General features: G+C 37.9%; 1 protein-coding gene across 5 annotated transcripts; it reads left to right on the top strand.

Annotated features, from left to right (window-relative positions):
- Positions 1 to 674: 674 nt before the first annotated feature.
- STARD4 (StAR related lipid transfer domain containing 4) lies at positions 675 to 19,039 on the top strand. Of its 5 annotated transcripts, XR_007461356.1 has the most exons (7): positions 676 to 1,086; positions 7,805 to 7,935; positions 8,873 to 8,922; positions 13,014 to 13,140; positions 13,981 to 14,095; positions 14,997 to 15,323; positions 18,959 to 19,039. XR_007461356.1 is itself a non-coding variant. In XM_049647712.1 (6 exons), exons 2-6 carry the CDS (start codon positions 7,831 to 7,833, stop codon positions 15,224 to 15,226), a joined length of 627 nt encoding a protein of 208 aa, XP_049503669.1. In that variant the 5' UTR covers positions 675 to 892; positions 7,805 to 7,830; the 3' UTR covers positions 15,227 to 19,039. The 5 variants fall into 5 exon arrangements, 4 of the variants coding, with proteins under 4 accessions (XP_049503669.1, XP_049503668.1, XP_049503671.1 ...); XM_049647712.1 differs by having other exon boundaries at positions 675 to 892; positions 14,997 to 19,039; XM_049647711.1 differs by having other exon boundaries at positions 14,997 to 19,039.
- The last annotated feature ends 6,545 nt before the right edge of the window (positions 19,040 to 25,584 follow it).

The raw sequence follows: 25,584 nt of genomic DNA, 5'->3' as shown, positions 1-25,584 counted from the left end.
ACACCTGACATTTAGTGATTTGTCAAACGTCCTATCCGATCCGTGACTTCACAGCCACTGGAAATGTTCCTCATCTTCAAGTAGACGAAAACCAGAATACTTCATGAGGCTGCGAAAGCCACCTGCCACACCCCTTCTCTATTTTCAAGGTGGTCTTTCTGATCTCCCTTTTCTGAGGACAATGTTTGGCGAAAGATCAATTCGCACGGTCGCAGTGACTTTGTTTATAGGCTTTCTCATTCAGCGCTGTCGATTCTAAACCAGAGGAAGCGGAAAGCCTAAGGATTTGTCATCCTCTGCACGGGTGCCTTCTCTTTTTTATCAGACTTTTTTGGTCCTGGGAGGGGTGCTGCAGCTGCGTGATACTACATCTTCACAACCCTCTAAATTTAGGCCAGCCTTATCCCTCACTGTCATCACTCACTCCCTCTTGCGTTCGTATTTCTCCCAGTTGGATTTACTCTTGCAAAATTCTTGCGCCATTAATCCGCCGAGGGATACCCCGCCGGAGCCCGACCCACCCGCCTTCCCACACACCCAGGGAACCCTGCCGGGCTCCTGCCAGCCCACACTCACGAGGAATCATTCCATTTCCTGGCGACCAATCAGGGTTCCGTACGCTGCCGCGCCAGCCAATCCAAGCAAACACACGTTGCCCAGGCCAACTTCGGCCACTTGCTCTCGGGTGCGCCCGGGTTCGAGCTGCGGAAAAACTTGGTACTTTCCAATTGGCTGCAATGGCGGAGGTGGCCCGTAGCCCATTGGCTGCTGCCGCCCCGGCTCTGCCCGGCGTGGAAGCTGAGGGAGCTCCCGAGCGTCAGTGTTGCCCCAAGCCGTGAGTGCGGTGCGGCACGTCACGCCTAGCCACTTACCGCGCGTCGCTTTATCTAAGGTAGCGGTGGGTGGAGGCGCGGAGTTACGGCGGAAGTGAGGCGGCCGGGAGGGGAGGCGACAGGGGCGCCCGGGGCGCCCTGTCCGGGGCGTTTTCCGGAGCTGCTCCGGGCAGCGGGGCGGCGGAGGCCGGCGTGGAGGTCGGGGGTGGCGGACCCCGGCGTCCGGGCGGTGCAGACCTTACAAGTGAGGGAGGTAAGGTATCCCCGGAAGGACCCCAATGCTTGCACCTCGCCTCTCGGCACCGCTCACCAGCTTAAGGACTTGGATGCCCACTAGGCGTTTCTGCATCGCTTAAAAGGGGAAGGGGCAGTAAAAACCTCACGTCCAGGGCCGCAGTGAAGATTCACTGAGGTCGCGTTCTGTGAGTGGGCACAGTGCTTCCTGGTTCGTAGTAGATGCACAGACAACGTAGGGTCCCATCTTCCCACACCAAGCTCTGACTGAGTGATACTGATAAGAGGCAGCGTTTTCCGGTGCTTAACAATCTTCCAACCCCGATACTAAATGTATTAATTCATCTAAATCGCCAGTAATGTAGTGTTATTATCCCTAATGTACAGTTAAGAAAGATTACCTGAGCTATTTTGGGATCAGGAGCCAGGACAAAATGACAAATTCAGTATGATGTCAGATTTTTTTAATGTAAAGTCTCTTCTAGCTTGTGATCAACTTCCGGTGTTTTACAGAATAGACCTTTAGACTGTGAAGGCAGAAGCCCAGGGTTGGAATTCTGACTCTATCGCTTATTAGCTGTGTGATTTTGGACAAAGTGACCTAATTTCATTGTTACTACTTTGTAAAATCAGTATAATAGGATCGGCTTTGAAGGTTGTTGATGAGGATTAAATGAAATAATACAATTTAAAGTGGCCAGGAAGACTGGGCACATAGTAAGTGATCAATAAATGTTAGCTATTATTATTTTAAGTAAAGGATTAGAGCATTAGGAGTTCAAAGATGACCTTGGACTCAAACTTAAAGCTGAAATATCATTAGAATTTTTTAAGTTTACTTATTTATTTTGAGAGAGAGGGAAACAGAGAATCCCAAGCAGACTCTGCGCTGTCAGTGCAGAACCCCCATGGGGGATCGAACTCACAAACTGTGAGATGATCTGAGCCCAAACCAAGAGTTGGTTGCTTTACCTACTGAGCCACCCAGGTGTCCCAAGGTATCATTAGAATTTAATATTGCCTTAACTGTTGTAAAAAGTCTCAACATGGTTGTAAAGCTAATACTAAAGCTAAAGTGAGCACTGAAACAGAGGGACATTGGTGACATTGTAGAAGTAGGTTTTTCTGTTGGATTCTTGCTATAGCCAGTCTCAAAAATGAGAACCTACTGTTTTTGAGTTTGAAAACTAAATTACAAATTCAAAATTGATTGGAAATCAAGGATATGCTGAAATGTTTATGTTAGGTGGAAAAATAATTTAATTTACAAGGCCTTGGTTTGCACAATATCTTGGGGGAAAATCTATGGCATGCTAAATTGAAGCTATTCAACTAAATGAAACCCTTATCAATTGGGAAATTGAAGTTTAAACAATTCTGTTAATAGTTTCTTTCAATGGTGAATTCTGACTTCATATTACATAAGTACGGGTTTTTACAACATTTCACTTTATATTAGAGGTTAAAGTGTTTATTATGTTTCATATTTAAAATAGAACCTATGGCCATCTCCTTGTGATGTAAATTAAAAAAAAATTTTTTTTAAACGTTTATGTATTTTTGAGACAGAGAGAGACAGAGCATAAACAGGGGAGGGTCAGAGAGAGAGGGAGACACAGAATCTGAAACAGGCTCCAGGCTCTGAGCTGTCAGCACAGAGCCCGACGCGGGGCTCGAACTCACGGACTGCGAGATCATGACCTGAGCTGAAGTCGGACGCTTAACCAACTGAGCCACCCAGGCGCCCCATTGTGATGTAAATTTAATGAAAATTGGAGTTGTATTGGTCACAGACTATGATGCTGAGAGATGGCCACAAGACAATTTTTAACTTGGGCAGGCTGCCCGCTTAATGATGGCAGCCACTGTCTACACTAGTGACTATTGCAAAGACATGGGCATAGGAAACATGAACAAAAAGTTTAGTCTAAAATAAGGAAAAAAATGAAGGTGGACATTACTGAGCACTGAGGAATAGAACTGTCAAAAGTAGATAACCTTTTCTAAGGAGCTGCTAGATTCTGATATGATTAAGTGGTACCTGTTCTCTGAAATGTTAAGTGATGGAATTGGAGAGTTTCCTGATGTAGGTCAAGAAAGGGAATAAAAGAATTAGTAAGAGGGAGTTCAGAATAGTATTTAGAACATTTTTCTCACATTCTTCACAGATGGAGATTTTAGTAGAGCATATTGTATACTTTCCTTTCAATTAATGTGAGTACCCTGCTTTATTAGGAGAGCATCAAGACCTTGATAATAACTCCATACTGCCCAACCCCCAATTCGGGAATATGTTTTGAGAGATATGTTATGCCTGCCCACACACAGATAGTTCAGACAGTAGCCATATTCTCTTTTGGACTTAATCTTGATGAAAAAAGTCCATGCAAGAATGAACTGCCTGGTTAAATACTTCATTGGGCTAAAAAAGAGCTTTCTGAGTTTACACTTACTTTGTTTTCCTTTCCTACCTCCTACTCCAGTACCCTTAAAAGAGGCTCATTACTAGTTTTTAATGTTTTAGCTTTTGTTGTTGTTGCAATTAAAAATTTATTTAAAAGGTGGAATAAGTCAAATTTGAGAGCAAAGACTGGATTATATCCATTTCTTTAGTTCTAGGACCTGGTATATGCTAGATATTTGGCAAATAGTAGACTTACTTGACAAATTGCTGTATTTAATTATGGCAAAGAATGTTTTAGTCATTCAGAAGCTCAAGGATGATTGGTGTAAATGGGCCCATCTTAGATATCTTGAGGTATTTCATAAGTGAGGCTAGTAGCTCACCATCTACCTCTTTTTCCCACTTTTATTTACTGGGTTCCTACTGCATGTTAGCTAGACCTAAGGAGGATAACATTGAGCAAGTCACACTTCTTGCCCCAAAAGATTTACAGTTAAATTGGAAAAGATGACAAGTGAATAATTACAGAGTTGCTGTGAGAAACGTTGGTGGGGTAGGGGGAAGCTAACCTAGTTGTTACAGGAGTCCAGTAAAGAAGAGTAGAAATTAGGCAATAAAGCTCAGCCAGATCATAAAAGGGCCCATAAGCCATATTAAGGAGTTTGGACTTTATAGTGATCAGTAAGAGCAATCAGAAAGATTACTAAGGTAAGCACCTCAAAGATTCAGATTCTCATCTTTATAGGTAGTTTTTCTGGCTCACATTTGTGTAATGGATTTGCACAAAGATGATGTTGTCAATGATAATGGCATCTTTACATTTCATCTTTGATTTCTATCAAGGAGTTTTGAAAAAATATCTTATCTGCCAACCACAGGAACCTGGCAGGCAGCCTTTGGGTTTACAGAATATTGTTTGATCATAACAATCCTAGTAATAGATTAGTTTTTCAAGTCTTCTCTAAGAATTTGTGCTTGTTTGTAATATACCCTTGATTAAGGTCGTTGTACTGGCTACCAAGTCAGCTTGAGGGGGAAATCGGATATATTCCTGACTGGCATACTTTTTGAATGAGATCATCCACTTTTTAGTCTTTGGGTGAGATCTATATTTTGCATCACTTACATAGATCCTAAATTCTACATTATTGAATTTTATATATATACTTTGCCATGTTTCTGAAAGGATATACCACCCCAAAATATACCACTTTGGAATAGGGATTATTTTGAGCTGAAGGCAGTCAGCAGCAAATGCAGAAAGAGCTGTTTTCCGTCCCATTACTGCCTAAAAGTAGGACATAAACTTACCTTTGTGAAGGTCTTCCTTCTCTTCTCTCCTATACCAGAAGGAGGACAACTCATCACTGGGCACAGAGTTGACACCGTGATTGTCTGAACAAACAAACTTTACTACAATAACTCTTATCTTCTATTAGTTTTCTCTCATATATTTCCTCATAATTTACCACCACTAGAAGCCCAGCCCCCTCTTCCCTTGTTTTATCACTTTTCCACAATTTATCACCCTTTGTTAAAATGGTGTATAAGCCCTAGGTCCAACTGCTTTTTTGGATCTCCATTTCTTTATTGTGAAGGCTTCTGTGCACATAAAAATTAAAATATCAATAGTGAATAAAATGTATATGCCTTTTCTCCTGTTAATATACCTTTGTCAATTTAATTTGTAGGTCTCAGAGACAGAACCTAAGAGAGTAGAGAAAAAGGTTTTTTTCCTCCCCTACAGTTCTATATCATCTTATTGTTTATCATTTTGAATGTCTTGTGTGCCCTGCTTTATGCTATTTAAATATTGACTACAATATTGATTTATTTCTGTCACCTTTAGTTTTTAGACCGGTGGTTCTCACCCCTGGCTGGATAACAGAATAATTAGCAAGGCTTTTTAACGAACTTAGATTATGGGGGCCTGCTCCAGATCAGGGCCACTGAATCACACTATCTGCACTGGGCCCTGAAATGCAACATCTAAAAACAGTGTCAAAGAAAACCAGAGGCAGACAGAAGTTAAAGTGGTAAAGGCAAATCTTATTCAAGAACTATTGCAATAATGGAGAATAAACCTCAGTGTAGAACTACAGTCCATTCTGAATACAACAGAGACAAGTGGGGATTTGTTGTCAAGGAGCAGGGTGGGGTGGGTGTCCAGTGGATGGAAAATTGCTAAGAGGAAACATTAGGGGGAAGGGGAATTCTGGCTAAATTGACATAGGATTCGTGCTGAACACAGGGCAGTGTGACAAGATCAAGTAGGTAGGTTGAGGAATTTTTGAGGGTGAGGGGTTTTTGGTAAACTGGCTCAGCAGGATTCTTGATAGAACTGAACCTTGGGGGCCAAGGACAAGCCTAAGAACAAGGCTTGGTTAAAAAGAGCACTCAGAAGAGACTAGGGAGGGAATCTTTGTTAACAGCAACAACTACTACAAAATGTAACAAAGGTGATCCTGATGTATGCATTTGTCCTTGAGAATTACAGCCTCATTCCCATAGAGGTTTGAGGCTTGACATTTCATGTAGATCTTTTTCTTGATCTCCTTTGTAGTAGTAACTTGATGGTTCTGTAAACTGTGCAGCTTTTGCCCAGAAGCTTTTTCTCCTTTATCCTTTTTACTGGAGTGCACCAAGGCACCAAAAGGACACAAAATTAAAATAAAACAATTCTTGTTTTGAAGCAAACACACTTCAACAAATATTAAGGACCTATTGTGTTCCAGGCAGTGTTCTAGTTGGTGGGGAAACACTGGTAAATAAGGCAGACAAAGGCCCCTGCTTTGTTAGTTGAAGATGCGATGGTGAAAGAGTAGAATACAGTACACCAATAAATAAACAGGTTAATTTCATAGTGTGATAAGCACCACGAAGAAAATAAAAGAAGGATATAATGATGACTTGTAGAAGGCTGTATTTAAGACAGGAGGTTTAAAATGAAGTTGTCATTACAAGTTGTTATTAGTCATGCTCAGATTTGGGATTTAATAATGCATGCATAGAAATAGCAAGTGCAAAGCCCAAAGTCAGTGACAGGCTTGGCCTATTTGAGGGACAGAAAGAAAACCAGTAGGATAAGAATATTGTAGGCAGTGAGGCTTTGACTTTGAGCTACTGGCTCAATTTCCATTGTAAAAATAAATTGTTAAGATGGGGAAGACTGAGTCAAATTGAGGGAATCCTGGGGAAGCAAGAGGTACCCACTGGGATGAAGCTGTAACTAGGCTTCTGGATCTGGGACTTTGGGGTGCTGTCTCTCCCCGTTTCCCGCTCTCTCCTTTGGTCTTTCCACACTTCAGCCTCAGGATAGCCAGATTTTTTGCATGCTTGCATGTTAATCAAAGACTCCTGGAGCGATTATTCTAAAAGGAACCTGCAGAACTGCATGGACTTTTCTAACCCAGCCTACAAAGTCATGCAGTCACAGACCACTTCTTGATGGGAAGTATATCAAAGAATTTGCAGCAATGTATTAAAACCAACACATTACAGAACCCCTCATTATATTAAGTTTATTATCTTTAAGGCTAGTAATCATTGCTCTTTAAAAACATTGTTGAATAGTAGCTTATCTTTGGAATTGTGAATAATATAGTACTTTTATTTTTTATACAGTTAAAATTATTGCCTTAAAATTATGAACCATTTGTTTATGCTGTACTAGTAGTTCTAAAAGTCTTCCTATGACCTCCTTCCTTACACAGATACCTTACTGAGTCCTATAACATCTCACTGAATGAAATAAAATATTGAAAACGGTACAGTTCTTCAAACTTTTGAAATTGTTCAGAGTTCTGTAGCCCTATCCTGAAAGAATGTATGAGCAGGTTTCTGCTTGTGCTTCTTGTTCATTTGTTTGCTAGAATGAGTCCTAAATCTGTTGGATGTTAAATTAAAATTTTAATGGCTGAAGCTCTAAGGACTTTTTTAAAGAATTTATTCCTTGTGTATTTATTTTTATAGTTTGGAAACAGCGATTTTTTTTTCTTTAAGTTATCTAGAATTCTATAATGTATATCTTTTTGTTATATTCTATTAGGAAGGGAAATAGGATTGTGTTTTATTTTTATAGGAATAATTTTAATAACTCAAAATATGTGATTCTCATCCTTGATTAGGTGTTATTCATCTTGGAAGCTTTTAGGAAAACTATGCCCAGGTCCTACTCTCAGAGATTCTGAATAGTTGATTTGGGGTGGGATTCAGGTGTAAGTATCTTTGACAGCTCCCCAGGTGATTCTGTTATGAAGCCAGATTTGAGACTCCTCGGTCTACTGCGTCAAACTGTGATCTTTGCTGATGCTAATCCTTGTCTCTGTAACAGGAAAAAGGAAAAAAGAAAAAAAAAAAATGGAAGGCCTGCCTGATGCTGCTGACTTTGCAACTAGACTTAAAAACACTCTCATCCAGTATCATAGCATTGAAGATGATAAGTGGCGAGTTGCCAAGAAAATGGTAAGTTATTTAAATTACTTCTATTTGGGGTTTATCCTTTATCTAATGAGTTGGTTGATGACTTTCAAAATGGTAAGGGAAAATAGGACCATTCTTTGGAAAGATGTGCAGGATAGATAATTATGCTAATAAAATCAGTGTTTTTACATCTCACCAAGGCAAAAACGTAATAATCCTGTACTGCTTTCATTACTGCTTTAGCTAGCGGACATGAGAATAGACTCTTGGCAACAAGAGCCTATAGTATAGCTTCTAAAGTCAACATATAGAATGTATGGATAGTTTGGAAGAGTTTCAGATATTTCAGTAAGCCTGTGAGGGTGGCCATTTCGTTTTCTTTCTTACCAGTGGGACTTGTCCAAACTATCACATGGCTGAGTGTTGACAGAAGTAGCCCTGGATCCAGGACTCTTGCAGTGAAGCACTCTAGCTTGTCTGATGGTCAAGATTTCTTGGGAAATGATCAGAAAAAGGATGTAGGGACTAATTCAAGGTAGCACTGCCATAATAGCTGTGACCTGTTTGATTTAAAAAAATATACATGAGCAAGGTCAGAATGAAATATTCAGCATTCCTTTTGTCTTAGTCTAAATGTGTCAGTAATGGTAAATAGATAAGATTGGAGTGAGGCAAATAATAATGGCTGGCAAGACAGAGCCTTCACTGGATCTTAACAGTGTTTGGATCTCATTAAGCTACTAAAAAATCTTTTTTGGAGGTCTGTACTTTAAGGAAGATGTGAAGAACTTTAGGAAACAGAAGAAATTCAGATATGGATCATTTGATGGCATAAAAGACTTCTATGTATCTCTTTGAATATTTACTTAAGTTTTATTTTAATGCAAGGACATGCTCTGCAATTTGAAATTGTTGGTTTTATGTCCACATTTCTAGCTAGGTGATTATTTATGTCCATATACTGTTTTTATTTTTCTAGAAAGATGTAACAATTTGGAGAAAACCTTCAGAAGAATTTAATGGATACCTGTAAGTAAATTCTTCTAGTTTTATGTAGCTCTTAAGACATTGCCAAATTTCCTATATATAAATGATCACTAAATCATCATTGCCAGTGAAATTTGGCTTTAATATTTTAGACTTTCTGGGAAGCAAATCACCTTATGAATTCAGAGTCTTAAAATGTCTATATCCCTTGTGGACTGAGGTGGTGGTAAGGGAATCATAAATAATGATATCAAATGGCCGATAAAATCTTCTTAGCATGTTGTATAAGACCTTTCTAGTCTTCTATATTTACTCAGTGCTATAGCATACTTTATTCTAAGAATTCATCTTAAAGAAATCATAAGAAAGATAAATAGTTGAGTACTTATCTCTTCCATCACAGCATTACTTACAATATTAAAAATTACAAACAACTCGAATAATCAATAGAGAATGGTTAAATTTTGAAACGTGGTATCTTACAGTCTTTAAAAACTACATTTTAAAATATTATTTAAAAACCCAAGAAAATGCTCACAATGTAATGTAAAGTGAATAAAGCAGAATACCAAATTGCAGGTAGCACAATTGTGAGTTGACTTTATATATATATTTTTAAATTTTTTTTAATGTTTATTTTTGAGAGAGAGAGAGAGAGAGAGACAGAGTGCAAGGTGGGGAGGAGCAGAGAGAGAGGGAGACACAGAACCCAAAGCTCTAGGCTTTGAGCTGTCAGCACCAGAGCCCGACACAGGGCTCAAACCCACAAACTGCAAGATCATGACCTGAGCCGAAGTTGGCCACTTAGCCGACTGAGCCACCCAGGTGACCCTATATACTTTTATATATTAAAATGTTTTTACTTGGAGCTCCTGGTGGCTCATTCAGATGTGCGTCTGACCCTTGATTTCAGCTCAGGTCATGATCCCAAGGTTGTGGGATCGAGCCCCGTGTAGGACTCTGTGCTGATAGGGCAAAGCCTGCTTGGGATGCTGGCCTTCCCTCTGCCCCTCCCCTGCTTGCTGGAGCACACATGTGTGCACGCTCTCTGTCTCTAAAATAAAAAAATAAAAAATAAATGTTTTTACTTAACACCAAACATATACCTCTAGATTGCAGTTTTATATGTGATTTTTGTTTCCATTTTTTTTGGTATTTACATATAGTTGAACACGAATTACGCTTTTAACCAGAAAAAAAATAATTGTTTTTTAAAGCCAGTGGAGACAATTGCCTTGTGTAATTGCAGTGGAATGTTCACATCCTTGGGACTCAGCCCTTTTAAAAATGAAACTGTTCTGAAGTATAATACCAAAGATAGCATTTCCAGAAAAATGAGTTATACAATATTTATGTCAAGGACCAGGAAACTGGAGTTGTGGATTAAGCATTGTAAGCAAGTGTGAATTAATCATTTAGATCACCAATTCCCAGTAGGGGTTGAAAAGCATAAAAAGTGCCAAGAGAGCATTACACTTGGTGATTTGAGAGAACTTCATAGAAGAGTCAGCATATGAGCTGACCTTTAAAGGAGGAATGGCTATTTCTTAGGGAATGAAGAACTGATTCGTATTCCAGGCAGAGGGGATTGCATCTCCTCCAGAAACACACATGGGAAACACTCTAAGGAGTTTGTTTAGGGAAGTAGAAGTTGTGTTCGTATAGCTGGAGCATAAAGTAAGGGTGAGGAGAGCATATGTCTGAAGGATTTTTGAATTCTAGAATAAGAAATTCAGTATTGCACTTACCCTTGTTTACCCCTGACCTCCCAGGTCCTCAAAGATTTTGAACTTCCTCTGATAGCACTGTGAAAAATGGAACATGGAAATGAGTGCGGAGAGTTTAGAGAAGAGGTTTTGCCCTGGGAATCCATGGCTAGCTTTTTGAAGTTTCCTTAAGATCATATATATAATTTGGGGTCAATGTTATATTCCTGGGAAGAGATCTTTGGCTTTTTTTTTTTTTTTTTTTTTAAGAAACTTAAAGAGACATGTGATCCAAAGAGCTAGAAATGGTTGCAGTGTTGAGTTGGACGCAGAGTGGCCTAACTAAGTGGGAGTTGATAAGGGCAGGTGAACGTGACAGAGATCTAAAGGTGGTGGAGGTAATGATAGCTAACATTTATTGAGAGCCAAATATTGTCCTGAGCACTTTACATTTAGGAAGTCATCTTGATAAAACATGGTGACTTTAGTTGTGACTACTGAAATAGGGTTGAGAGAGTCCAAGTTGAATCCCACATATCTAATTTGGGTGACTGGATTAACTTGTATTGCCCCCACTCCCACCATCCACCCAAAGTTAGAGAACACAGGAGGGAAGAGCAGATTTAGGATAGGGGAGACAATATAAGTTTGAGCTGGAAGCATTTACAAGACGATAAAACAGCTTCAGATGCTTTAAAAAAACTTTTAGAGGGGCGCCTGGGTGGCTCAGTAGGTTAAGCGTTCTCCTCTTGATTTCAGCTCGGGTCATGATTTTGTGGTTCTTGAGATCGAGCCCCATGCCAGGCTCTGCACTGACAGTGTGGAGCCTGCTTGGGATTCTCTCTCTCCCCCTCTCTCTGCCCCTCCCCCACGCACATGCATGCTCTCTTCTCTCTCTCCCTGAAAATAAATAAATACACTTAGAAAAAAGACTTTCAGAAAGACCCCCCTCTGAAAGGTTACTGATAGAGTTAAAGCTGGTCTATCTCTCATTTCTTCTCTTTTCTTTCCTCCCCAGTTAACTAGTATCTTAAAGTGTATGTTATTCCTGTTTTATTCTTTGACCACATATGTGTGTGTGTTTCCGTCAGTAATTTCCTTTAATTTTTTCCATTTAACATTGTGTTTTCAAGATTTAGCCATGTTGTTACATGTAGACCTATTCTTCCATGTTCATAAGAAAATGCTGCGATGTGTTTACCTGTATTTGCAAATTTGCCTACTGACAAATTTTTAGGTTGTTGTCAGTTATCCCTTATAAGGTACAGTGCTATAGTAAACTTCTTAGGTATTTGTCTCCTACACACGTGTGATTTTCTTTGGGCGTGCACCTGGGTTGGCTATACTAGACGTTAACCAAATTGCTCTCTAAAGTGATGGTAGCAGTCTGAGAGTTCTCATTCCCTTCCATTCAGTACTGGTTATGTTTTTAATCTCTGCCAATCTCAGGGGTGTGAGATGGTATCTTGTTGCTATTTGCTTGATTATGAGTGAAGTTGAGCATCTTTTCTAAATTTATCGACATTTCAGGGCAATCTTAACGTATCCTTTGCCCATCTTTTCTTTAGATTATATTTGTCTCATTAGTTTATAGGAATTAATTATGTATTCTCTGTAATAATTATGTCTGTTCATATGTGTTGCACATGCCTTCTTCCAGTCTGTGCTGGTTTTAAAAGAAACTTACTAATTTTGTCATTTGTGATATGCAAGTTTTTAATTTCAACTGTCTCATATTATTTGTGTTTTTGTGTGATTTATGTATTCAAGAAATCCCCCTGTATCTTGAGTTCACAAAGTTCAAAGTTTTAAATTTTATGTGGTGGTTTTTAGTCTATCTGGAATTAATTGTTTTGAATGCTGTCAAGTAGCGGTTCAGTTTTTAATTTCTCTATTAGGATAAGTGTTGAATCAAAGCACCATTTATGGAATAGTACATCCTTTCCCCATTGATATGTAATGCCACCTTTAAAACATGCCAAGTTCTGATAAAATTCATGAGCCAATCCTTGGTGTTCTCTTCCTGGGTGACCTATTTTTCTTTTCTTGTCATAAAAAAGTTTTTGAAAGAGCAAAAATATATGTATACTAATAACATGTTAGAGCATAACTGAAAAAAGAACAGCATACAAAATAGATGAAGCATTAGCGTTCTGCCAACTGTTTTCAGCTATCCCGTAACGTGAAGGTACTTTACTATGTTCATGACAACATAATTTGCCATGCATATCTTATCAGATTTGAGGGCAAACAGTACAGTCTGATAAAATAATTGACATCACTACATTTATCAGAAAAACAGTTGGGATTTACTCCCTTTAAAAAATCTTTGTTAACTTGTACTCTTTTTGAAGTTAGCTCTGAACGATGCGGACATGCTGAGATTTTTCATTCTAATAGCATTTGACTTTAATATTCTTTCTCCAGTTTCAAAGCCCAAGGTGTTATAGATGACATCGTCAATAGTGTAATAGACCATATACGCCCCGGTCCCTGTCGCTTGGATTGGGACAGCTTAATGACTTCAATGGATATTTTGGAACACTTTGAAGAGGTATTTATTTAGAAACATTACTTCAGATTGTGTGTGTGTTTGTGAGAGAGAGGCAGAGAGACAGAGTGAGCATGTAAGCATGAGCATGTATACATACACGTATTCATTGCTTTGAGAGTAGGTAGTCACGGCAAAGATCTCATAGGGGAATCCTTGATGCCTTTTAAAAAGCTTGAGTTTCCTCATATTAACTAATGAATATTCGTCAGAACTGAATTTGTTTTCCACAATAGCTCTACCCTTGCTGCTTAAGAAAATTGTCAGCGTCTTTAATGAGGCTTTGAAATCTAAAATTCTGAAAACACCACCATCGTATTCAGGTTTCTAGGTAATTGTATGTTTTTCCATTAATTATTAAGCCAAAATTAAAGACCAAAGATAAAAATGCCACCTTAGGCATTAGAGAATTATGTAACCAAAGTGGGTTGTCTTCTTTTTCTATTTTTATTAATTCATTCTTGCCATGTTTGAATTTCTTTATTGAACTATTTGGTGTTTTAGTCCAAGGATTTGTGGATTTTATTTTAAACACCTGTAGTCTACACCATCTATTTCCATGTTGAATATCATATAGGATAAAAGGCCACTGTATTGAATTAGAGATTTGGATACTGGGCAACTTAACTCTTTGTGTTTTGATTATATATCTTATTCACAAACATACAGTAGCAGTGATATTTAGAATAGAGATCTAAACCTGTAAGAATCACTGTAAGAATTGTTATCAATAATAATTATAATACATTTTAAATGAGTATCAGTTTTTTACTAAAGATTAATTAGTGATACATGAGTCAATATATATTTCCTTAGTAATACCTCTTACCTGTTCCCTTTCAGAATTGCTGTGTGATGCGTTATACTACTGCTGGCCAGCTTTGGAATATAATTTCCCCAAGAGAGTTTGTTGATTTCTCCTACACTGTGGGCTATGAAGAAGGGCTTCTATCCTGTGGTAATTATATCAAAACCTTAAACTTTTTTTCATTTGTTTTAAATATTTGAGTTTTCTAGGCTGGATGTTTCTTTCTACGTGAGATATATTTTCAGCCTTCACACTTATTTTGTAATCACTTTAAGCTTTGCAAACACCCTAGGAAGTAAAATAACAATATCAAGTAGGGTTTGGGAATCTTTCTGGTAAGTTTTTTTTTCTCAGTTACATGGTAGCTTCCACGTTGTGGCTGACAAATATGAGTTAAATGACTGCCTATGAGAAAGGGATATAGTAAATGGATTTCCTTTTAAGTCACTCTCAGAAAACAACTTCTTAGTCATATCCATAGAAAGAATAGACTTGGTATGTGTTAGAGTGTTTTTCTTTCCTTGAGCTGTATAATAGTTGTCTTCTAAAAATTAAAAATACTGCTCTTAGAAGGCTCCTGCTTTCTGAAATAGATCTATAGGTAAATTGATCTTTTTTTTATGTGTAGTATATACTTGAGTTAGCAGTTGTAGGTAAGTATCTCCTTGTTCACTCTTAACCAGCCAGTACCAAAGTTGGATGTGGTAGTGCCTTTAGGGAGTAGTGGTGGTACCATAGTTTTGATTTTTGGTACCTTGAAGCCTGGATGCTACAGCCACAATTCATAGTTTCCAAGGAGTTACCAGGATGACATAATGTTACCTATTCTGACGTGACTAGAACTTTCCCCATTACCTACTTACCAGCCCCCTGCCAGAATTCTAGTTGGTAGTTATCTTTTTCATTCTTCCATGGTCACTCTTAGGGCTTAGTTTTTCATCTACATGGATAAGAAGAAAAATAGTTAAACAAGATATCTGATGATAATTTTTAATGAGAGTTTTAGACTAATCTCAGTCCTGCTAAGTGTTAATTTAAAATTTCCTTGTAGGGGTAAGTCTTGACTGGAGTGAAAAGAGACCAGAATTTATTCGTGGATATAACCATCCCTGTGGTTGGTTTTGTGTTCCGCTTAAAGACAATCCTCACCAGAGTCTTTTGACAGGCTATATTCAGACGGATCTGCGTGGGATGATTCCGCAGTCTGCAGTCAACACAGCCATGGCAAGCACTTTAATCAACTTCTATGGTGATTTACAAAAAGCCTTACAAAAGGCATAATATGTTTAAACTTGTAGTATAGTAGACCCCAGAGTCAACTTTTGCTCTCAGCTGCGTGGCCTGTAAAAATCATCCTTTCCTCTCCTCCATGTAGCCTGTGGAAACATTTGAGATGATTTGTTGGTTTATTTTATTCCCAAACTAAATAGTTATCTAAGAGAGGGCATTTCAGTTTTCTTAAATAGTTATTTGCACAGTGTTTGGTACAGCAGTGTGTCTGAGCATGGGGAGTATGACAGAGATCCATGAAGAAGTAGGTATACTTCTTTGACCTAAACTCTTTAGAAACTGAGTAGTGACTCAGTATGAATATTTTGCCTGCTTGGAAATTAGAGAAAGCATAAGCTTCATGCTATTAGTTAAAATCATCTATTTTAGAGGTTTATGAACATTTTATAAGTTTTAACTTTTTCTGGAAGTTAAATATTAGTGTTTTACTTTGGTATGCTATATGAGTTTGTCAATATCTTGGACAAAAGAAAAAAGCTGTTTATATTTTGTAAAGGTGATTTTCATTGTCAGTTGACTTGCACTACTTTATAAGTATTGAAAAAATCAGAAATAAAAATAAAGTAACTATAAATACAATTCAAATACAATTCTGTTTTGATACCTAGATAACATTATTTTGTGGATATCTTTAAAAATGTATTTGTGTCTTTCTGTGAGTTTATTTTGGAAGTCTTAAAAAGCATTTATGCATGGATAAGACAGTACAAAACTGCCAAATGTGTGCTGGGGACACCACATTGATTGGGTTGTGTGAAAGGGTTGGGGGTATCCTCTATTCACCAACAGAAAATTATCTGTCTATAAAGTCAAATTCAGTGAATGTTTTCTTCATGTTTCATTTTTTTTAAAGATAAGCCCTCAAGAAATAGCTTTAATTCTGAGAAGTATCTGATATTCTTTAGGAAAATAATGAGATTTTCAGTCTTTCTCATTTGACCCATGTTCATGTTTCAAAGTATCACTCACCTCATAAAGTATTACTGACTACATCATAAACATTGTGACAGATCTTCATCTGGTGCTTTAACAAATGCATTCATAGATTTATCCACATGCCTGGATGAGTCATTTTATAACTAGCATGGATGAGAATAGGTCCCTTGAGTCTAGGGCTGCCTTAAATGAACATTCCTGAATAATTTTAACATTCCAAATGATTCTTTGGCTTTTGAACTAACCACCTGGTTTACTTTTAAAATGAGATCTTGAGGCAACTCATTCAGTGTAGCCATGAAGATGTGTGTATTTATGTTCGTGTATGGGCACACGTTTTGAAATCTATCTTCGTGTTCAGTGTGAGTTCTTTATGTGGTACTATTACTGTTTCCATCATTTGTTTCTCCTTCTCCTCCTCCTCCCTTCCTCCTCTCTCTCCTCCTCCTCTTTTTTTCTCTTCTTTCTCCTCCACCTCTCCCTCCTTCCTTCCCTTACTCCCCTTCTTATTCTCCTTCTCCTTTTTCTCCTTTTTGATTAATATATTCCAGTGTGCTGTCTAGGATGGCAAAATACCAGCAGATGTCCAGTTACAGGGTGCCCAGATTGTGTGAGGGATTTGTGATTAGATTGCCTGAACTGGGTACCCCCAAAGCAAATAAACTGTCCACTCAGCAACTCTAATGTTCTCTTTGTCCTTTTCAACTTATACCTCCAATTAGTGATTACATAATCCACTGTTGAATTGGACCCATTGCACATAAAAGGACACTCATGGAAACATTTTTATTGCAATATTGAGTCATATGATAGTTTGAGAAATAGTATTTGAATTACCTGAAATGTATATGCAGCTTCTAGATGGCACTTTAGATCTGCTACATTCTAGCTGTACTTCTTTTTTTTTAACAGCCTTATTGAAATATAATTTACATGCTATACAACTTACTGGTTGTAAGTATACAATCCAGTAATTTTTGAATACATCTATAATTGTGCAGCCATCACCACAATCCAGCTTTAGAACATTTCCATCAACCAAAAAGATCCCTTTGCCTGTTTGCAGACTCATATCTAACCAAAGTTTAGCATAGTTGCCAGCATACAGGGGATGAGAAGGATTACAGCAGGTTTTATTTGGTTTTGTTTTTAAGAGTAGATTCTAAGTTCAGGTACCTCGTGGTAATATTTTAAATATGTTACCTGAAATACCATAATTATACAAAAATTTAATAATATGGGTTGGGATTACTATTAACATATAATTGAGTCTGCTTTTTCTGTACAGTGCTGTAGAAGAATGGAAAACTAATGTGAGCCGTATATATAATTTAAAATTTTCCAGTGGCCACATGAAAAAGATAAAAAGAAACAGGTGAAGTTAATTTTAATAATGTAATTTATTTAACTCAGTAGATCCCAAACATCATTTCAACAAATAATCAGTGTGAAAACTCAATAAGATAGATTACATTCTTCTTTGTTACTAATTCTTTGAAATCTCGTGTGTATTTTACTTACTTGGATTAGCCACATTAAAAAAAAATTTTTTTTAAATCTTTTTTAAATCTTTATTTAAATCTTTTTAAATTTTTTTAAATCTTTATTTATTTTTAAGAGGGGAGCGGGGAGGGGTAGAGAGAGAGGGAGATATAGAATCCAAAGCAGGCTCCAGGCTCTGAGCTGTCAGCACAGAGCCCGATGCGGGGCTCAAACTCACAGATTGTGAGATCATGGCCTGACCTGAAGTCAGACACTTAACTGACTGAGCCACCTAGGTGCTCCTTGGATTAGCCACATTTTAAGTGTGCATTATCAACATTGGGCCAGTGGCCTGTATTTAATAGCACAGTTCTCTAGTATATGTATTAATTTGTGTTTTTATAATATGAAGTATTGAATTTCATGGAATTGCTCTCTTAAATACAAAATTTTTTTCTAATCTCTGGAGCCTTCAATGCTTGCTAAATGGGGACTTCTGAACATTAGAAATAAATCAGTTTGTAGTTGTTAATAATACAACAATTATAGCCAAAAAATGTTTTCCTTTAAATATAATTAATTTTTGTAGGGCAGTTAATGAAACAAAAAATATAATCTGCCTTGTTAGGTGGTTGATTATTTTTCTCTAGCTTATAGCTAGTTTGTATTAGAAACACATTTACACAGGGAACACTTGGCATAGTACTGTTTTCAGTACTTGTTACCTACTTTTTTAAGGACATTAGTTTCATACAAAAAAATAATAATTTATCATAACTGATACTTTTGGATGAAGTATTAGTTTGCATTGATAACTAACTCTTGATTAACCCTTGGAGTTTAACACAATACTTAGCAAAAATAATTGCAGGAATTTACTGGTTGCAGTTATGTATAATATGAACTGCTAGAGTGTTAAAGAGAGATTGTAAATGTTAAAAATCTCTTCATTTTACTGTTGACTGATGTTGGATGTATTTGAAATTGTAGATTTCTACATGTAAGATTATCTCCCAATAAAAATAATTTTCTTTTTCTCCCTCCTCCCTCTTTCTTTATTAACTGAAGGACAAAGTATCAATACTCAGGTTGAATTAAATTCACATCTCAGACAAAAACCTCTGTAACTGAGGTTGCCTCTGGAGAAGATGGGAAAACATTGCACAGTTTAAGCCTTTAATTATTTGTTGAGCTTTTAGGTATGAGTAATTCCCTTTGATGTAAACAAAAACTTTACCTGTTTACTCAAGAGCACACTAGCACCCTTAGAATCAGTGGTTAAAATCCAGATCCTTTTACTTACAGGGATTCTGCAGGTATCCCAACCCAATGGATAAATCATGGAATCCAGAGAAGTTAGGGGACTTGACCAGGTTTCCATCAGAATGTGTGTCATATAATCACTCGTCTGCTGTATTTTTCCCTTGCCTTTCTTACTCAACTTCTAGAAGTGGGGGGTGGTGGAATCTGAGCATAGAAGAAACATAGGAAGTTGGAATTATAATTCATTATTTTGTTGTTTCCAAAGATTTTACGTGTATAGTCAAATAAAAGTTTGTCTCTTGCAATTCAATAAAAGCTATACTATATATAGATTTTATTTTTTAAAAAGTTTATAATTCTTTTATGAGCCAATATGAAACTGGAACCTTTAATAAAAGCATGTTTTAATATAAACTGTGTATTTATTTTTAAATTGCTATGAAATATTTCAGAATAAAATTACTAGACATTCATAATCATTGACACTGAGTTGTATTAACCTTAAGTACTGGCAAATAGTTTCATGTATCTGAACTTAAAGTATGTAATTTAACTTTTTAAACTCTTACAAAAGAAAAATATAAACTGGAAAATAAAGATTAGTAACTCACATGCTTATCTCGCACCAAAGTCTCATATAATATTAGCCAAAATACTGCTGAATTTTGGTTTGCTATTTATATAGCCAAGATGATGATGAATGTGATATTCCCTTATTTCAGTAACATATACACAGGGTTTGTTGTACCCACGTTTAAATAACTGTGTTAACTTGGCTAGGAATTGTCATAATTTCATTTGAAGTTGAAGAAATCCAGAAGTGAAGTGATGACACGGACCCTTGATCTATGTTACCACAAAGTATTATGGGTATTGTGGGCAGTATGCACTAGAAAATAATCACTATGACATGGTTTCAACAAACAGTATTTTTTCTCATTTACTAAAAAATCTGGATATAGGTAATTTAGGTTAATCAGCTCAAAGATGTCAGGGCCAGAGTTTCTACAGTTTTTATCTTTCTCTCATAATGATAAGGTGACTGACTAGCCCTGAAAATTACATGTGCATTCAAGTCAAGAAGCAGGGGAAGGCATGGCAACATGCACTGGTCTCTTCTATCAGGGAAGCAAACGCTTTCCCAGAAGCCTCCACTAGCTCTCTTCTCCAGTAGTCTCTGCCACATGACCCCCCCCACCCCACCCCCGGCTGTAAGGATGGTTAGGGAGGCAAGCATAAGAATTTCCAGCCTCTTGAAGAGAGGGATGGTGATGAATGACTCTTTGGATAGCCAACCATAGCATCTCTTAGTGGATCAGCTCTGGAAAGTGTGTATAAGGCTCTTTCAAATGTCAGTAGGAAAATGATAAGACTACCAAAATAGAAATGAAAATAGCAAAGTAGTCATTCACTTCATGAAAAACTTACTGGGCCTCTTTTACATGATAGACACTACATAGCTATTCTTAGAAGCAATGGAGCTGCTTCTGTAGGTTAATTTTTTTTAATGCTTATTTATTTTTGAGAGAGAGAGACATAGTGCAAACAGGGGAGGGGCAGAGAGAGAGGGAGACACAGAATCCAAAGCAGGCTCCAGGCTCGGAGCTGTCAGCACAGAGCCTGATGCGGAGCCCAAAATCACGAACTCAGATCATGACCTGAGCTGAAGTCGGATGCTTACCTGCCTGAGCCACCCAGGCACCCCATCTGTAGATTGTTAATGGCTGGTGTCAACAAGAATGACCTGTTTCTATTACACCGTAATATTTTCAGAATATATAATAGGTGTTATTCTATTCCCCATAAGAGAATTATCTTATTCTATTCCCCTGGAGCAAAGGGTCCACTATGGATGAAGCCTTCTGTAGCTATGAGATGACAGAAAATTGCCGGAACACATGACCTGCAAATGTATCCCAGGAGTTGGAGGGTGGATGGATCCGTGCTACCTGTGTTATCAGCTGCACAGGTAATTAGGGGGGTGTGGTGTGCTAGTAAAAATAATGTTGGAAGCATAGTGTAAAAGTGCTAAACTAGGCTTTTTAGTCATTATTTGGATAGTATTTTTTTTCAGGAGCTTTACCTTCCTATTTAGGTTTTGATTTAGTGACAGCCCTTAAGTACAAGGCAGCTGATTTTTTATGAAAGGAAGTAGTCCAGAGGTTGTGCAAAACTAGGTTGAAATAAAAATGTGTTCATATGGTTGGAAATGGACTTGCAGATGGGAGAGGTTATTTTTCTCTAGCATTTCCCACCATTGAGAAGTCACTGTTCGGGGTAAGTGTGTCTTTGCCACAAAGCATTTTGGACCCAATGGTAGTAGCAAGCTGCAATTCTGAGAGTTAGCCCCACTGTCACGTGATTCCCTTCCCCACAGATAATCTCACACAAATGCTCGCCCACTGACTGGCCAAGCTCAAGGCTTTCAGCTCTTTTTACAATTCATGCTGTTAACAATCAGCTTCTTAAGAGTGAAAGTGCAGTGTCTGCCTCTCATTCTCAGGTCCTGGAGGTTTGAAAGCACCATGATGAAGTAACCACTGAACATCATGTGGCCCAGCAATTCCACATTAGGATTATTTCCTTAGGATAGATTTCCCCAAACACTGAAAAGACTTTTAGTATTACCGAGAAAAGAAAGAATTGAGATTGGATTATTATGCATCTCTCATAAATGTTTGTGAAGCCTATGTAGAAATGGTTGTGCTATAGTGATAGGGTGGTACAAAAAAGCTACGATATGATTACAAGTCTGTGAGAAAAAAGTAAAGAGTAAAACCAATAGTGTCTGTCTTTGGAATGTGTTATTGTAATTTTCTCCTTTTCTGTATTTTCAAATTTTTATATTGGAAAATCATTTTTTCTATGAAGTACTGAATTTAACTTTTATCCAGTGAATTGACTTCCCAGCGGCGGGAGCACTGAGCCAGGAGATGGACAACCCAGATCTGTTCTCGTCCTAGCCACCAACTTGACCTCAGATTTACCTCCCTAGGTGTCACTTCTCTTTAATAAAATGAGCTTCTTGGATTAAATGGTTAGGTCCCTTTTTAATTTTTAATAACTTTATGACTTTCATGACATCCCTTTATAGTGTTTAAAAATGATAGGAAACTCAGTGTAATTTTATCTGGGAGAAAGGGAAAATAATTCAACTCCCTATGTCAGATGTAAGGAAAATGTCCATGTGTCACTCATGAATTGTAACATTTCAAATCACAGAATGCAAACTTTTGGCGGGCTCTTAGATGATTTATTATCATACTGTACATGCAAATCGCTTTACAGATTTCGCAGCAGTAAGGTATATGCTTCTTTTGGCATGCTCTGACACATCCGGGTGTACTAACACAAAGTAACATTGGCCCTCACTGAGGTCAATTTCAATAGTCTACCAACATCCATTTTGCCACATGTCACACGTTCTTCTTTTATGTTCCCAGGAAACACCAAAAAATGAGCATGTTTAGTCATTTAGTCAGGCTATCCAACCTGAGTCCAAGAAGCAACAGCTGTCTACGGCTGTCATGTTGTCTGCCCCAGGTTCGGGGCAGCTGAGACAGCCAAGGACTCTGTGTCCCATCTGTGGGAAGCAGGGACTCCGGTCAGTCACTGCCATTGAAGAATAGAGCAGCTCAATCAAAAGCAAATGGGCATGATTTGGATGAATTCTCTACAAACATCTTCTGTATTTACATTATGGCCTAGGTCAGCTTACATGTTTACCTAAAAAATATTATAATATATCTCTGTATGAAGGAGTCAATAGCACCATTTTGACAGATTAGAAATGAAATCTTCACAGCTCCTTTTTCAGTACTTTTCAGTCAGACATTGGGAAGATAGCCTGTGATCTTGGCTGTGTAAACTGAAATATTTATACTTTTTCTTTGTCCCCCAGATCCTACATGCACCTGTTTTTGGCTAATGGCTGGCAGTCTATTGGAGATGTAGTTTTCCTGTATGTAACAGTATTCCATGAACCTAATCTTCCATGCTGCTCTGAGTTTATGTCCCTTTAGTCTAGCAAACGTTCAACAACCCAGGAATACAAATTTTTCCTCTAGGTCAAACTAAAAAAGACCTACCAGCTCATGTCACAAGCCTGAAAAACCCTGGTAGGAAGTATTCCTTTCTCAATGACTGCTAAATTGTATTTCCTGTATACTCACAGTATCTGTCTTTGCTTCTTTTCTATCACTCAGATGACAGTCTACCTTTGTCCCTTCTTTGTCCCATCCTTTGTCATTTCATTTGTCCTGAGAAGTAATGCAGCCATTCACTACTCACAGACATTATCTGAGACAGCAAAGTGGGCAAGGCTACTAAAAGTGTATATACTGTAGTCTAACTCTAGTTGGTAAACATTTAAAAGTAAGTTTCTTGAAGATGGATGTAAAATGTTGCCTGCAATGAGTGATATAAAAAGGGATTTATAGAAGGGTGTGTAAAGAGGCAAAAGGGAGGGAGAGGTAGAAGAAAGGCCTTGCCAGGACCAGCCTGATGTTTGAGGAAAGCAGTTCTGAAAATTTCACATTTTGTTGTCTGGGACTAAGCTTTTTTATACAAGTCATCTCGAAGTCTAAACTTTAAGGTGTGATTCTATCTCTGTGGGGATCGCCCTTTTGGGTCTGATCATTTAAAGGTGAAGGTTACTATGGCAGAAGGAACCTTGACGTGGGCCTCTACTGGCAAAACTTTGGTGAGTAGTTAGGCAATTTGCTAGCCACAGAGTTATTCCGATACTGGAGTTTTGCAAAGCTTTCTCAGAAATCACCATCATTGTCTACTCTGCTTTGTTAGTGGAGACCTAGCCAGCACCGTTTTTGCTTTTAGTGACAGAGGCTTTGCTTCAACTAGTGACTTGAAAAAAACGTCTTCGATGTGTTGGGTGATTTTTTTATTCTACTTAGGGATGCACCAAATTAGCCGATCAATCTCCATGTAGGAGATCACAGAGGGCTAGATGCTCTGAGGAAATGCTGCACACTTATCTACCCAGAATAAGAAAGGAGTGAGAAGTTCTAATTAAATTTTGCACAAGATCCAAGCCTCTTTCTGCAGACTTAGTGACACTTCCCTGCAGAGTTTGGCCTTTAATACCGGTATTGCCCCTTCACCACTTTGCCTGGAATTTTTCCACTCTGTAGATTTCTCAGCCAGACCTGGCCCCTTCCTCCTTCCTCCCTGCAAAGATTGTCCCCAACCTTCAAATCCAGCCTAGGTTCCCATGCTTTCCTCAATCATCATTCCAGGCAGACGGGAGCTTTTCCTTCTTGCCATCCCTAGAGGACTTAATCCCTCGCTTAGATTTGGCACAGGCCGTGTATACACACGTTTTTTTTCTCTCCAACTGAAAAGTTCATTCTCAGAGGATATAGCACTGGGCTTAATTCATCTCTGACTCCTTCACTGTACGTAACTGTTTCTCAGTGAAAGTTTACTGAGAAAATGGGTGTCTGAGATGGCCTACTGAGAAGCTTCAAAATTGGCAAATCATTTCCTTAAAGTGAGCTTGTGATACAGGCCTAATATCCCCTAAACTAGTACTACTGTCTAATTTATGGTTCTGAGGGGAAAATTAGCTATTGACTTTGGTCTATTCATTTCCAAGGGAAGCAGGTGACCCAATTATTGAGAGAAATGTAGAAACATGATTTTAAGTCTATTAACAACTGCCTTCAAGCTCTGACCAATCAATAAAAATGGGGAGGTGGGAGTGTGAAATCCTAATCTTTATGTCTTGCCTCTCCTGTCCAGTAGAGTCTCCGTCTTGCACATGAGCTGTGAGGAAGTGGCAGGCAAGTGATCTCTTTTCTCCTGAGTCCAGTGTATCCCAGCGGCACATCATATGATTAATTACTGCAGCGCTTTAAAGAAAGCAGTATAGTATTTAGTTAGAATCATGACAGAAGTTTGGATATTCCTAATAATAGGCTGATAATAGGTCTTCTACTCAATATCTCATTTGTAACCTTTGGCGACAGATGTTCAAAGTCAACAAAGGTCACGCATACCTACATTTCTCAGTATCTGGGTTACCTGCTTCCCTTAAGGCAGATATTGTGAAATGAATCATTTCTCTGTGACAGAAATAGACTAAGAGAAGGGCCCTTCTTGGATTTCTAAATATGTAAGAAAAGTAAAAGCAAGCATTTATTCAAGGCCCTCTCTTTTGAAAGAAATGAACTATCTCTCAGAATATCCTCAGAAAAACATGGGGATTGGAAAGTAGTTTCCTTACATAAAAGAAATGGCTGTTTGCCTGTCAGTGAGCTATTGGTGAGCAAGTTATTGTCATAGAAAGCCACATAATAAAGCATATTATTTACTAAAACTGGTTGAATGAAAACCCAGTTGTTATAAATTACTTAAGAATATTCTGAAGGATTCAAAACCAAAGGCTCTGTTACTTCTTAGTTTACTGAAGTAACAGCTGAAGACCGACTTAAATGTGAGCAAGTATCAGTGTAAGATGTCATTTACGTGATTTTAAATATAAGGATCACATTTCTAAAACATGCTCAAAATGCTAGAAATCTTTTTTAATTCCTCTCTGAACAAAGCCAATTCATATTCTAAATTAATTTTTTTCAGGAATGATGCCATTTGGAATTTTTAGTTCTGTAGGGATACTTCAGTGTTAAGTTGTACAGACAGCACAATTA

The sequence above is a fragment of the Panthera uncia genome, assembly GCF_023721935.1.
Source record: "Panthera uncia isolate 11264 chromosome A1 unlocalized genomic scaffold, Puncia_PCG_1.0 HiC_scaffold_17, whole genome shotgun sequence".
NCBI classification, from domain to species: Eukaryota; Metazoa; Chordata; class Mammalia; order Carnivora; family Felidae; genus Panthera; species Panthera uncia.
The sequence above is the reverse complement of the archived record's forward strand: the minus strand, read 5'-3'. Positions and strand labels throughout refer to the sequence as shown.

Coding starts and splice junctions, on each gene's coding strand:
- STARD4 (XM_049647712.1), top strand. CDS start 7,831: ATGGAAGGCCTGCCTGATGCTGCTGACTTTGCAACTAGACTTAAAAAC. Junction 8,923..13,013: donor GAAGAATTTAATGGATACCT/GTAAGTAAATTC, acceptor TTCTTTCTCCAG/TTTCAAAGCCCAAGGTGTTA. Junction 13,141..13,980: donor TTTTGGAACACTTTGAAGAG/GTATTTATTTAG, acceptor GTTCCCTTTCAG/AATTGCTGTGTGATGCGTTA.